Source organism: Odontesthes bonariensis, chromosome 6 (assembly GCF_027942865.1).
Source record: "Odontesthes bonariensis isolate fOdoBon6 chromosome 6, fOdoBon6.hap1, whole genome shotgun sequence".
Lineage (NCBI taxonomy): Eukaryota > Metazoa > Chordata > Actinopteri > Atheriniformes > Atherinopsidae > Odontesthes > Odontesthes bonariensis.
The window spans coordinates 33,553,593-33,568,785 of NC_134511.1; the positions used below are offsets into that span (position 1 = coordinate 33,553,593).

Below are 15,193 nucleotides of genomic sequence, written 5' to 3' on the forward strand. Positions count from 1 at the left end.
TGACAGTAATGAAATACTACTACAACCTTTTATGTCGCTGTTGAAACATCATAGTATCTTGGAATTAGATTGTTTCCGTGGGTTCCATAATGCACAGGCCTTGTTTCAGTGCGTTTATTTTCACTCATTCAGCATAATCATAATTTACGCTGATTCTGAGTCATAAAACGCTGCAGCAATTCATCAGTAACTGTGTCGCAGAATGAATAACACCGATGTAATCCTCTTTCTGAGGCAAGTCTGAACTATTTCTGACGCCGGGAAGCTTGCGGAGAAATATTTCTTAATGACGCACTAGTTTGTCCTTCTGTGCTTCCCATACTTTCACATGACTTCCACTGCGTGTGACTGATCTGCATTCCTCAAGTGGCGCTATCAGCCTCTGACAAAGTGTTTTATCTGAACGTAGAGCACAGCGTAAAGCTAAACCTGAGAACATTGTCCATCTTTCGGCGGCGTGGCAGGTAAATTTGCTTTTGACACAAACAGCTGGAAGTCTGTGGTCTGCGTTTGCAAGATCCCGGCTGACAACTTCTTTTATTTATTTATTTATTTATTTATTTATTATTTTTTAGTTCATCCTCAGCCTGCTGGAGTGGATATACATGGATACTGGATAACTGATGGCTGAGCTTATGCTGCCCAGCTTAAGAAGGTAAGATCGACTGAGATCCAGACTGAGACACACGCAAGATCCTGCGGGATGGGCTCAGAAACAAACACTCTGTCTGTAGTTAGTGGAGTCACTAAAGTAAATAGGGTGTCATCTAAATTCTGATTGCTTCAGAGCTGCAATTTTGATCGATGTTTGTTGTTTGGCTGCTCTTGTCAGCCTGACTTGAATGTCTCCAATGTGGCATACTTCCTCTAAGTCCTCTGCCAGCTGTTATATTTGCTTTTAGTATCTTAAAGGAACAGCTCTCACGTGTGCTCGTGTTGCAGGTGTAATTATTTCTTCCTCTATGATGGATCCAAGGTCAGAGGAGAGGGCGACCTTACAAGAGAGGGAATCTGCTATTTCTACCCCGAAGAGGTCTGTTTTTCACAGTCTGTTGCAAGCCGTAGAGAAGTTTGTGGGTGGGAGTGTGTTGAGGATGATATTTGACCCTTCAAGGCTCGATTTTCTGCTGCTTTTCTCTTGGGTAACAAGGCAGCTGATCGTTGCTTTGCATACTTCTGTCAGACCCCTTTAGATAAGCAGGAGCTGCTCTGCGGACAGCTGGCCGGCGTGGGCCGCTGTGTCTCTGAGCTTTCCTCCTCTCCCATCCGCACACTGAGGCTGCGTCGCTGTAAGTTTGCTGTCCGCATGAAGGATGACTTCTTCTGGGTGAGTTCAGCAGCAACTTCTTGAGAGTTTTTTCAGACAGACTTTACTTCATTTTCACTCTTTCCCTGAATCTTCACCCCCCCAGGCTCTGGGCTGCTCAGGGGAAGTTCCTATCATCAGTGTCCTGGAGCTTCTGGATCAGCTCATAAACCTCTTCTGTTTCTACAACGGTTCTGTTCGCCAGAGCTATCAGGTGCAGCCTGCAGTTGTGTAAAGATGTTTTTTTTTGCTGTGTTTTACTTTAAATGTTGTATTTGTCCCTCTTACAACAACATCACAACACAAACAACATTTTCAAGAGTAGTTTACAAAAACTGAGAACCAAAATCTCAATAAATTGGAATTTATAAGATATTATTTACTATCAAACAAGAAATTTTGATTTATTTTTGCTTGCTTTTGCTTATATTTGAGTAATAGTCAATTGAATGAATATAATTAGATAAAAGAAGAATTGTATTCTTGCTGTATTCTGAAATAGACAAATAATAGTAGTTTTGTTATTATAAGCGGACATTTTACAGGGCTATTGCTCTGCAAGGAGTGACCTAAAGCTGAACACATGTTAGGCAAAACTGTACTGAAAATGCCTGAGACCATGGTGAAGTTGTTTGTTCATGCGTTTTGTAATTCTACCTTTTATTTGCACTATAGCTTAACAGTCAGGAAACTCTGGCAGCTCAATGGGCACGCTACCTCTCCCACCTGCAGTCAGGACCCTCAGAGCTGTACAACATCTTCCCGTGTTTAATCACCATCGATTCAACTAATGTACGTACAAAATATTGTCAGAGAGTTCTGCTTTTGGCCTGCAGCGGCTTTTCTAATACTGCTGCATCACTGAAGACAGGATATTGCTTTGTCACGATGCCCTGAGGTGTTGTGTAAGTGCTCAGTATGTCTCAACATAAAACTGCCATTAACCGGTATACAGGGTTAATTAAAAAAATAAAATAGCGCAATGATTTGCATTTAAAGCTATTTTTAATTATTTCAAATACCAAAAGTTGACAGATATTGAGGCAGATATATTTTTTAAAAGGTAATTGCTCACTTTGATGCCAACAAGTTGTTTCAGAAGACTGGGAATGTTTGAAAAATAACTGTGTGAAAGAATATAACGGAAAAATTTGTCAGTGCAAACTTTCGCAGACTTTGGGCATTTCATTATCTACAATATATAATATCGTTGGAAGAATCTGGAGATTCTTTGTATTTAAGGAACATTACTGAAAACCAGCAACTCCCACCTCCGGCAGAGCTTCAACCATGTCCCGGGGGAGGTGGGGGACATCGAGTCCGAATGGGCCATGTTCCGTGCCTCCATTGTTAAGGCGGCTGACCGGAGCTGTGGCCGTAAGGTGGTCGGTGCCTGTCGTGGTGGCAATCCCCGAACCCGCTGGTGGACACCAGTGGTGAGGGAAGCCTTCAAGCTGAAGAAGGAGTAGTATTGGGCCTTTTTGGCCAGTGGGACTCTGGAAGCAGCTGATGGGTACCGACAGGCCAAGCGGAACGCGGCCTCGGCGGTTGCTGAGGCAAAAACTCGGGCTTGGGAGGAGTTCGGTGAGGCCATGGAGAACAATTTCCGGACAGCCTCTAAGAGATTCTGGTCCACGATCCGGCTGCTCAGGGGGGGAAAGCAGTGCACCGTCAACACCGTGTATGGTGAGGGCGGGGCTCTGCTGACCTCAACTAGGGACGTCGTAAGTCGGTGGGGGGAATACTTCGAGGGCCTCCTCAATCCTACCGACACGCCTTCCGATGAGGAAGCAGAGTCGGGGAGCTCAGACGTGGGGCCTCCCATTCCTGGGGCTGAGGTTGCCGAGGTGGTCAAAAAGCTCCTCAGTGGCAGGGCCCCAGGGGTGGATGAGGTCCGTCCCGGGTTCCTCAAGGCTCTGGATGCTTTAGGGCTGTCTTGGTTGACAAGCCTCTGCAGCATCGCGTGGACATCGGGGACAGTGCCTCTGGATTGGCAGATCCGGATGGTGGTCCCCCTCTTTAAAAAAAAAAGGGGGCCGGAGGGTGTGTTATAACTATAGGGGGATCACACTCCTCAGCCTCCCTGGTAAGGTCTATTTGGGGGTACTGGAGAGGAGGATCCACAGTTTGGTCCGTATTGCCGGCAGTAAGTCGGACATGTTTCCTGTGAGGGTTGGACTCCGTTAGGGCTGCCCTTTGTCACTGATTCTGTTCATAATTTTTATGGACAGAATTTCTAGGCGCAGCCAGGGCGTTGAGGTGGTCCGTTTTGGCGACCTCAGAATTGGGTCTCTGTTCTTTGCGGATGATGTGGTTCTGTTAGCGTCGTCGGCCCGTGACCTTCAGCTCTCACTTGGAGCGGTTCGCAGCCGAGTGTGAAGCGGCTGGGATGAGAATCAGCACCTCCAAATCCGAAACCATGGTTCTCAGCCGTAAAAGGGTGGAATGCCCTCTCCAGGTCGGGAATGAGATCCTTCCCCAAGTGGAGGAGTTCAAGTATCTCGGGGTCTTGTTCACTCTTGTTCAGCGGCCGAAATGAGTTTCCTCCGCAGGGTGTCTGGGCTCTCCCTTAGAGATAGGGTGAGAAGCTCGGTCATCCAGGAGGGGCTCAGAGTAAGGCAAGGCAAGGCAAGGCATCTTTATTTATATAGCGCATTTCATACCACAGGCAACTCAATGTGCTTTACATAAAGACAAGGCATTTAAAAGAACAGCATAAAGCAGCAATTTAAAGAGAAAAAAAAATAGAATAAAAATGAAAAACACAGTTAAAAGCAATCAAAGAAGAGGGGAAAAAGAAAGATATAAACTCAACCATATGCACACCGAAAGAGAAATGTTTTTAACCTGGATTTAAAAGTGCTTACAGTTGGGGCTGTTTTCAGTTCTGCTGGTAGTTTGTTCCAGTTGTGTGCAGCATAACAGCTAAAAGCTGCTTTACCGTGTCTAGTTTGAACTCTGGGCTCCACTATCTGACCTGAGTCAGCAGATCTCAGTGCTCTACTGGGTTTATACTCTGCTAGCATGTCATTCATGTATTCTGGACCTAAACCATTCTGTGATTTGTAGACGAGTAGCAGAACTTTAAAATCTATTCTGTATCTGACCGGGAGCCAATGTAAAGACTTGAGAAATGGGGTGATGTGATCTGATCTCTTTGTTCTGGTTAAAACTCGGGCTGCAGCGTTCTGAATGAGCTGCAGCTGTTTGAGACTCTTTTGGGGGAGTCCAGTCAGAAGACCGTTACAGTAGTCAAGTCTGCTGGAGATGAAAGCATGAATCAGCTTCTCCTGATCTGTTTGGGACATGAAACCCTTAATTCTGGATATGTTCTTAAGTTGATAAAAGGCTGATTTGGTGACTGATTTGATATGATTGTTGAAGGTCAGGTCTGAGTCTATCAGCACGCCAAGGTTCCGGACATGGTCTTTAGTTTCTAGAGACAGTGACTCAAGATGTTTACTGACAGCAAACCTCTTCTCTTTGTTGCCAAACACAATGACCTCAGTTTTTTCTTGATTTAACTGAAGGAAATTTTGGTTCATTCACTTTTTGACTTGCTCTAAGAAGTCGCACAATGACTCTATAGGACTGCAGTCATCTAGAGACAGTGTGAGATATATCTGTGTGTCATCTGCATAGCTGTGGTAGTTGACTTTAGAGTTCTTCAGAATTTGACCCAGAGGCAGCATGTATAGAGTGAACAGAAGGGGTCCAAGAACTGACCCCTGAGGAACTCCACATGTCATAGCCACTCGATCAGATTGATTACTTCCAATAGTCACAAAATAACTTCGCTCCTCCAAGGAGGACCTGAACCATTCTAGGACTGTCCCGCTGAGTCCTGCCCAGGTTTCCAACCTGTTCAGCAGTATACTGTGATCCACAGTGTCAAATGCAGCACTGAGATCCAACAATACCAGAACTGACACCTTGCCTGAGTCAGTGTTCAACCTTATGTCATTTAACACTTTAATAAGAGCCGTTTCTGTACTGTGGTGAGTTCGGAAGCCTGACTGAAATTTGTCAAGGAGTCCACTAGAGTTCAAGAAGTTACTGAGTTGATTAAAAACCACTTTCTCAACAATCTTGGCTATAAAAGGAAGAGTAGAACCGCTGCTCCTCCGCATCGAGAGGATTCAGATGAGGTGGCTCGGGCATCTGGTTAGGATGCCTCCTGGACGCCTCCCTGGTGAGGTGTTCCGGGCCCGTCCCACTGGGAGGAGACCCCGGGGAAGACCCAGGACACGTTGGAGAGACTATGTTTCTCGGCTGGCCTGGGAACCCCTCGGGGTCCCCCCAGAAGAGCTGGAGGAAGTGGCCGGGGACAGGGACGTCTGGGTTTCTCTGCTTAAGCTGCTGCCCCCGCGACCCGACCCCCAGAGAAGTGGAAGATGATGGATGGATGGATTGATGGATGGATACTGAAAATCTGTTTAAGTGGCTGCGATCTTTGGACTTTCGACTGTCATCAAATGTAAATCAGACACAATTCTGTCGTTTAACTCCCTGAATGGACTCAGGAACACTTCAGAAAACAAAGTTTCATCCAGAAAAGCAAGTTAAAGCTTTTACATGTAAGGAAAAAGTCATAAACTCCACATCTTTCAGACATAAGAGGAGAGAGACCATCCAGCTTATAAATCAGGACACAGTTTAAAAACCAGCATCTGTGATGGTATGTGGCAGGGACAGCTTACAAGTTTGTGAAAGCACCATTAATGCTGAAGCATTTGTACAGGTTTAGGAGCAACGTATGCTGTCATCCATGCATCTATCCATTTTCTATACCCACTTCTAATTCAGGGTCGCTTAGAGGGGCTGCAGCCCACCCAGCTGCCATTAGGCGAGGGTCAGAATGCACCCTGGACAGGTTACCAGTCCATCAGAGGGCCACACAGAGACAAATGAGACAAACAAACATCAAATATGATGCAGAGTTCATAGTTTAATCATATGGGCAAGCTGTCCACTCTCTGAGGCAGTAGTTTGTCCCCAAATCATAACACTTCCACCATGCATGCTCACACTATCAAGACAACATGTACAGTTAAATAGTAAAAAATAATGACCTTCTATTGTCTTATTCCAAGCGCTTTTCCTTTAACGTCTTGTAAAACATCATTAGGTAAACTTTTCAGAGAAATTTGTAAATTGTAAATTAGTGTATCGTTTTAAATTAAGCATTAAAACATACTAATAAAAATGCTCTATTTTAATTTAAATGTAGTAGTTGAATAATGTAGCAAACAGATGGCTTTTTTTTTAAAACCTGGGTTATATTTATTCTGTCAGAATAAATGAAATTTAAAAAATAAATAAAGTGTAAATAGGCTTGTTTGGTGCAGCTTTCTTCGATTCTCTCAAAACACATGCCAATACATGGTAGGCTATATCCGTCATATGAGGTATCTTTGTTTAACAATTAAACTGGTCCAGTCATTATCTTATAAACTGCCATCATTCACCATTGATTCATTTCTTTATTTTCTGCATGAACTGAAACGTCTTTTTTTTCCTTTCCCAGGTTGATCCACTTCTCCTTCTCAAAGCCGCCCTCATTCTTCAGGCATGCCAGCGCTGCCCTCTAGTGCTAGCAGGCTGTATTCTTTTCAAAGGAAGGTGAGCTGATATTTTTTGAACATTTTAAGATGTCCACCTCTTTCCTGGACAGTGTTTATTTTGTTTTTGTTTTAAATCTTTAGATTTTTATGACATGTTCTGAAATACAACAATTTTTCCTCTCCTTTAAGAGTTGTTAGCACACAGATGTCTCCAGAGCTCACAATGAAGATCATGGTTCATGAGATTGAAACATACACCAAGGTAGGACATACATCCATCCATCCATTTTCTATACCGCTGAATCCGTCGGTCGGGTCGCGGGGGGGGGCTGGAGCCTATCCCAGCGGTCAATGGGCGAGAGGTGGGGTACACCCTGGACCAGGGGCGCCGACTTATGTTTATGCCGGTGGGTGCTCGTGGTTCCCAACTGGGGGTCGCGACCCACAGAAAGACCCGTTTCCATAAAACCTTGCTTTCCAATAATATAACCGTTTCATGAGTTGGTCACTTTATTTGTATGTGTAATAAATGTATCCTATTTATTTTCCCTGCGGATGTCACATCAATATTTTACAATAAAATAGCCTATATTTGAATTGAAATTGATAATGGAATTAGGCCTACATTACAGTTGGCAAATGCTTTTCTACAAAGCGACTTAAAAACCAATGACATAATCACAACATGCACTGAATTGAACTGAAAATATATTTATACAAACTGAAACTAGTACTGAAACTTGTACTCACAACTCGGAGACCGCATCCACTCAGATTCTCATACTTCTTTATTGGTCATACATAGTACGTCTTCTTAAAATGCACGCGTGCTGGAGCAGGAGCCCCGGGCGCAATATGTGCATTGCACCGCACATTTGCTGAATTACGTCGTCCAAAGCATCCCTGCATGTAGAAACTTCATGTCCCTCATCCGCGAGTTGATCACACTGATCAGAAATTCACCAAAACGACTCGCTTGGTTCAAGGAGTTTCAGGGTACAGGCGCACCATCGCTGAGACCTCTCTGCCCCTCTCGCTGGACTGTGAAGGCGGCCTCTTTACAATCCATTGCTGCAAACTACAGTGCTTTGATGGACTTTCTAGAGGACTTGAGCGCAAATGAAAAAGGTGATGCAGGGGAGAAAGCCAGTGGACTGCTCGTGCACTTGCAGAAGTTTGGAACTTTTTTTCTTTGCGGCTCATGCTCACTTTCTTCTCTCGCGTGGAGGCGGTCAACGCCGCTCTCCAAAAGCGCCAGCTACACACACAGAGCGCAAGAGAAATGATTGGCACACTGAGAGGCGATCTGAAGGCTATTCGGGAAGGATTCGGTGAATTTTGGGAAAACACTACAGCAGCAGCAGATGACATGGCTTTGGAAAGCCCGGTTTTGCCCCGACCAGGAAAAATTCCCCGCCGGTTGGAAAACGCAATTGCGCCGGCGCGCAGCTTCCAGACACCTGACGAGCTATAGGCCTACTATATAATGGTTGATTGTGTCACTTCAATGCTCGGATTTTTCCGTGGGTGCTCATTAATCCCCGTGGGTGCCCGGGCTCCGAAGCACCCACGCAGACGGCGCCTATGCCCTGGACAGGCCGCCAGTCCATCACAGGGCCACACAGAGACAAACGAGACAAACAACCATACACCCTCACACTCACTCCTAAGGACAATTTTAGAGACACCAATTAACTTAAAATGCATGTTAGTGGGAGGAAGCCGGAGTACCCGGAGAGAAGTAGGACATACAATGTTGTCCAAATATTTCACTAGATCATTTCTCCACAAAGTGTCCTTAAAAAGGGATAAGCATAAACATAACATACGAAAAAAGTAAGCACATACCACAGAAATTGATTTATAGAACAAAAAGAAAAACATCTGTTCCACAACATTTCAGAGGGAATCGTGTCTGGTATTTTGTCTTGGCCATTTCAAAAGTCTTAATTTCTTCTAATCACTAAATGCAGAACATTATCGTCCTGTTCAAGCTCCATATCCAGTTAAGTTGTAACTTTTGGACAGAATACTTTACATTGACATCAAACACTCATTAAATATGATGCAGAGTTAATAGTTTAATCATATGTGCAAGCTGTCCACTCTCTGAGGCAGCAGTTTGTCCTCAAATCATAACACGTCCACCATCGTCCTTCACAGTGGGTTTGAGGTTTTAAATTAAATGGAAAAAAAAAACCCTCCTGTCGTTTGCACTAATCATGTCTTCTATTTCTGTGATCAAACAACTCTATTTTTGATTTGTGTGTGCAGAGCATATTATTTCAAAAGGCCTGATGTTTTACTTTGGGTTGAAGGACGCATGTCTCGTGGCATTCAAATCAAACATTCATCCACCTTAATAGCAAAGAGAGCCACAGACTCTCTAAGGTTCGAAGAAGACAGGCACCTAAGGACACTCCAGTCACTGACTCCTAATCTGGAATATCTCATTGTGATATTATGGATCTGAACTTGTGATACTTAAATTTATATTGTGAAAATGATGCCATTTAAGTTTTACTTTAAATGCCATACAATATAAAACTGTTATCCCATCAGAAACTCTAAACATCTTTGCCATGCTGGATCTTTTTTTTTTTTTTTCATTTTATCTGTATACAAAAAGTTTTTCCATTTCCCAGGGATAAGATGCCAGGGTATTTCTTCACAGTTGATGCTTTGCAGATTTTGTTTACTGACGTCAGGCTTTATGCTAAATTAACGAGCTGTTGACTTCAACCACAAATTCAGTTTACAGGAATCAACCAGCATGGTATTTTTTTTAATTAGCTCTGCAGATAAGATATGATAGATCTAAACTGTTACTGGAACAGGAACTAACAGGAAGCCACTGCTTTCTTTTTAAATGAAGGCCCAGAGGTCCAATGAACTAAGCACATTCAGCTCACTTGGCAGTGCTGTGGGCTCCACAAATGTGTTCCTCACCACGTCTGAACTCCTGTACCTGCAGTCTGCTCCTGTCGACAAAGATTTCAGGTAGCAACTCTTTACACCCCAATTCAGTTGCTTTGTTTTACAGAACATATTTGGCTTTCACAAAGTTCTAATAGGATGCTTGAGAAACGTTTCTAGGCATTTCTGACTCTCAAATGGTTTTCCACCCTCTAGCTCCCACTCTACCCCAGTCAAAGATGCTCCCCCAAGGAGGACCCGCCTTTCGAGGACTTTATCAGACACACCCTCAACTGAGTCAGAGCCATCTGATCCAAGTTCCTCTCAAACTCCCCAGAAGTTGTGCTTCAGCCTTCACCTTTCAGAATCAGATAACTCTGTGTTTAGCCCAGCTCTGTCACACAAAGCCGCCAATTCAACCAGCCCCTCAACTCAGTCACTCGGGCCTACACTCTCAAACGGAAGTAACTCTCATGAAACTGAGGAGGAAGCACCGGAAAACTCATATTATCACAGTTTTCACAGCAACGACGGCGGAGGCAGCAGGTTGCAAAGCGGCGAAGACAATTCGGCGTTTGAGGAAAACCCCCATCTAAACGGAGGTGACGGAGATGGAGGCGCTGCCTGTGGGAAAGTTTATGACCACAGAGGGGCTGATTCCAGGAATGATCAGGAACATGATGATAAGATGGTGGTGGGAGATAGTGGGGTCTGCTGTAAGATTGCTAAAGGCCACAGGGCAGAGCTGAGACACCCTCCTCCTCTCTCCTGTGCCTTTGACAGCTTAGAGGAGAGTCTACTGATCCCAATGACACTTTATATGCACCGGGTTAACAGCTTGGTGCTGACTCTGCTGGTGGAACCTCATTTCATGAGTGACACTGCATCTACAGAGGAAGTGGTGAGAATTTTTTTTTCTTGTGTTCTGTGACTGCAGTAGAACATGTATTCAAGTTTGTGAGTGCCCTGGTTTGGAGGTATAAAGCTAATCTTGGGTAATTTCATTTTCAAGCATGTCTTTGTGGTTTGTGTCCAGTATCACAGTAGCTTGGCTTCACTCAATGGACTCGAGGCCCATCTCAGGAACATCTCCCGAGGGGCCCCAGGTGCTCCAGGACCCTACATATTTGCCCATTTTGATTGCATTCAGAGCACTCTGACAAGTAAGGGCCCCAATGCTCTTATGTATCTCTCCATACTTACTCCTTTGTGCCTCCCAGTTTTAACTTTTCTGCTAGACTGAGTATAAGCCCAGGAATTTCTACCTGGAGAAATGGGTGGAGGGGGGGTTAGCCAGTTTATGTTTGTGTTTGCATGAGCTAACAGCTAATTAGTGAGACTGTGATCAGCATTCTTTTGTGCAGCAGACATGCCTGTCCAGGTTAATGGTCCTCTGTTATTGTGTGTCTCTGCAGCCAACGCGTCTGGCAGACCAGGGGGAGCCCCGGAGCATCCTTTTGTCAGAGCCACATCACTTCTTCACTCGCATTTCTGTAACACTGAAACTCTGCAGGAGGCTATTATAAGGTCAGCACGGCTGTGACGTGGTGGTGGTTGGGGGAGTTCTTGCTCTTCTCAAGTAAAAGTTGGGGGTGGGAGATGAATTTGTCACTTCATCATTTGTAAAATTCTCATCGCACTTGCTCTAAATGTTTTATCTTTCGCTTGCACAGATCACTCCGCAACAATTACTGGCAAAGAAACCCTTCTTCATTTTTGTTCCATGGTCTCTTTGATATGTTACTTTACTGTTCTCTCTTGCATGTCCACATTCTGCAAGCTTGAAGTGTAAATTTCTGTGACATTTTCACTGCAGGAGTGCTGGAGCTGCTGTGTATGGAACCCGCAGCGTGGCCCAGGAGACTTACTTCCAGCAGCACGGGGGATCGCTGAGGAACTCTGGCATTCCTAACCACCAGGACAGTGCTTTCTCGCTGCCCAGCAAGGCCCGACACAGACTGCTGAAACACGGAGTTAACCTGCTGTGACTGGACATCATCAAGAAGCCTTCACTGCTCAAGATGAGTGGCATTGTAAATTTGTGACGAAATTGCCTGTTTTTGCAGACTTTTTTCAAAGTGTCCCTTTAAAATTCTGAAATTTTTCTATCCAGCGATTGTAGAGTTTTGATTGAACAGTTCCTGCCTTTTGAAGCTGCTGAGGTTAACTTGTATCCACAACAGATTGTATATTAGCATAATGCTATGGAAACTTTATTGCACACGTGTATTATAAAATTTTGAAATTGAATAAAAAAATTATAACAATGAACGTGAGATGGCTGAAAGGATGATTGTAAAAGAGGTTTACCATGAATATTTCAGTTATTTTCATGTTTTGTTTGAGTATTAACTTAGTTTCTGTAAGGTCTTAAAACTATGGCTTCTGTATAGAGCTAGAATTGTATTAAGTCTGTGTTCACTGCCCACATTTTACAATATTGTTTCTTTATAAAGGTAATGTTGTGCCTGTATTTTTTTGCATTCAACGAGACATTTAGATGAAAAGATACTTGGATTTCTTAGAAAAGTGTTCAGCAATTTTTATCAAAATGAAAACGTCTCCCAGATCTACCTTTTTTGTTGTTGTCCTTGATTAAAATGTATGAAAAAGCTTGATGTGAACGTGGTGTAATATACTGTGATGCATCACTGCTGGAAATAAAACGAGCGTTTAATCCTCTCCATTTTGAGACTTATGAGAGCAACTTGTGTAAATTCTTGTGTAAAGCCCAAAGGGACCGTTTAACGGCATTCAGCGGCCTGCGTGTGACCCTCCAACATGGCTTCCGTTTTTTCCCCGTGGTCTTCTTCCAACCCGACCCGAAGAAGAGCAGTTTGGTAAGCCAGATTCATTAATGAAAAATATATTATCCTTGTGCACGAAGAGTGCGTTCGTTTGTGCTATACGTGCTGTAAATAAGATCTTTCTTGAAGATCTACATATGGAGTGATTAGAGTCATTAGCTAAGTGGCTGAATTTGAATGGATGAGGTCGGCGCGCTTTGGGGCGCCTCATTATGCACGCGCATTAAAAGAAAGCTGTGGGGCGTCAAACGAGTGGTTAGAGGCTCGGACAAAAAGAGGGGCAGGGACTGTAAGGAGGGCAGGATTCAAATTCTAAATGATTAGTTGTCTCCATTGTCAGTGGGCTATATAGCACGAAGACCGAACACGACGAACGCAAACCTTGGAGAGCTGGCATCAAAGAGAAGCAGCCTTCATTTACGATGGCCGCATCAAACTACATCTGGATTGCTTCATTTCTTATCTCAGTGATGATAAGTAATGTAGGAGTATTTGGTCGCGCGGTGAACTCGCTTGGATCTCTGTCACAGTTGTCAAAAACTGAAGATGAACCCTCTGAACCGCCTTTACGCATGGACGTACTGAGGCACCGGGAGCAGTGCGCGGAGCTGACTGCCCCGTGGCTGGAAAACACGCAGAAAGCCCCCGGGAATGACGCGACCCTGCTGAAACTCCATGTGCGGCCCCTTACTTCAGGGGCCCCGCGCGGGTTAGTCTTCCCTGGAAAGTCTCTTTTCAGTTTTATAAGACGAGTTTACCGTTGCTGTCAAGAGGGAGTAAACTGCTGGAGCGTCAAAGGCATTCAAGGTCGCTTGAGAGAAGGTGAGAAATATCAGTAAAAGGAAGTTGAGTGATCTAATTTTATCCTGTAACCTCATCATTTCAGTGGTTATTTCACAGATGCCAATAAAGCGATTTTTAGGGAAGCATGGGTCTCTGAATGGTTTTCAAATGAAGTTATGTTATGACCTTTTTTAGTAATCAGTTCTTAACCCAGTTCATGACCTATGGGAGATTTTGGACAGAAGTATTAGACAGTTGTCTCCACTAAAATAATGAAAACTCCAATTCGGAGGACATCTTCTGGAGGAATGCTGCTCCATCCCCACTGATGTGTAGAATCGGTGCCATGGCACTTAACAATTCTCCAACAAGAATTCAACTCAAGCTATTCTATTCAGTTATTTTTATGCGCTTTGGTCAATAAATATGCTGATCTTCGACAACTAATTCACTTTTTCAGTCAAGACCAGATCTGAAGGTCTTGCAAACCAGATGTGTATAGTGCAAAAGGACAAATGAGAGAAAAAACATAGGTGGCCATAAGTGGATGTAAGATGGCTGTTTGACAAAGATAAACCATGGCAGAAACATAAGAATTAATACGTTCAGAGTTTTCTAAGATGTAAAAGCGGCAATAAACAGCCACATGTACACACACACAAAGTGACACTGAAGCATTGTTTTCTGGCAAGTGTCACGAGTTGGTTTTGAGTAGAAGAAGACCTCTAAAGCAGTGTTGAGGTTGTTAATGGCTTGCTTAATGCAGTTGTATAGAAGACTGTGTTATTTGCATTCAAATGAGTCTCTGCAGGATTAGTGTTCCCTCCATGAATTGTTCAGATATCCCACTGACAGATTAACAAGCCATTAAAAGTGAAAACGTCACCTCTGTGATGCAGATCTTGCTCCCAAACCTGCAGGATTTATCATGACTGAGGCTGCCTCTGTGACATAAAAATGCTGTAGTTTTTCTGAACTGTTTCTTTTTCTCCTCGCCAGATGCAGACGTGGAGTTTGTCCTCAGTAGGGAGATTTTATCACTGGCAGTTATGAGAGCCGAGCTTCACCTTAAGGTTTCTAATCCTCAGCATCTGGACATCCACCCCATAATTCCATTCATGGCAAAGCACAACCTACCTACGCGGTAAAAATCACAGCTTTTACATGCATTTTAGAACTCAGAATAAAGACACACTGTTTCTCTGATGGGCTAAGGAGTCTGTGGCCTGGTTTGTAACCCAGTTGTCGCTTGTCTGCTCTAGGTACCGTCTGCGTTTAGTGGGTGACACAGTGGAGCTGAGAGTGGATCTGCTGTTCCTTTTCCAGAGCCAGCATGAAGTGGCAGGTGGTGCAGGACGGGGTCCCAGCTTGATAAACATACGTTTGCCGACGCTCTTCCCCAACGAGGACTTACCAGGTGAAAAGTCCTCTTTAGGGGCTTTGCAGGACACAAATAGTGATGTGTGGGGGGAAGGGCTGACCCACACACTGCCAGTTATGGACCTGGGCTTGATCCTGGGCTGCAGTCGGGATGGATCAGACGTACCCTGTGAAACTGGTGGCAGTCGCCTCTCACACACACCCTTCATGGCTCTATACTTCAGAAGAAATTAGACTTTTCAAATGGAAACATTGAACTTGTTGAATCCCTCTTCAAAGACAACAAGCTGTTTCAAAGCTTAAAAGGAAATGATGCACTTCTTTGTCAAATCTGTTAATTTATAAATGTTTTGTAAGCTATATAGATCTTTTTTAATATGTAAATATGACCGACGGAAAGTTATTTTTGCCAGGCTTTGGCCATTAAAATTGTTTTA

The 15,193-nt window shown here is 44.0% G+C and overlaps 2 protein-coding genes across 2 annotated transcripts; both read left to right on the forward strand.

Moving 5' to 3' along the window:
• The first annotated feature begins 131 nt into the window (after positions 1-131).
• On the forward strand, positions 132-12,484 carry hps4 (HPS4 biogenesis of lysosomal organelles complex 3 subunit 2). The gene is made up of 13 exons (XM_075468424.1): positions 132-464; positions 576-655; positions 943-1,033; positions 1,184-1,327; positions 1,413-1,520; positions 1,982-2,098; positions 6,834-6,928; positions 7,060-7,132; positions 9,746-9,870; positions 10,003-10,687; positions 10,823-10,949; positions 11,202-11,313; positions 11,603-12,484. Exons 2-13 carry the CDS (start codon positions 624-626, stop codon positions 11,772-11,774), a joined length of 1,881 nt encoding a protein of 626 aa, XP_075324539.1. The 5' UTR covers positions 132-464; positions 576-623; the 3' UTR covers positions 11,775-12,484.
• A 468-nt stretch (positions 12,485-12,952) lies between these two features.
• On the forward strand, positions 12,953-15,193 carry LOC142382967 (uncharacterized). The gene is made up of 3 exons (XM_075469092.1): positions 12,953-13,415; positions 14,376-14,520; positions 14,639-15,193. The coding sequence occupies exons 1-3, from the start codon at positions 13,016-13,018 to the stop codon at positions 14,988-14,990; spliced, it is 897 nt and encodes a 298-aa protein (XP_075325207.1). The 5' UTR covers positions 12,953-13,015; the 3' UTR covers positions 14,991-15,193.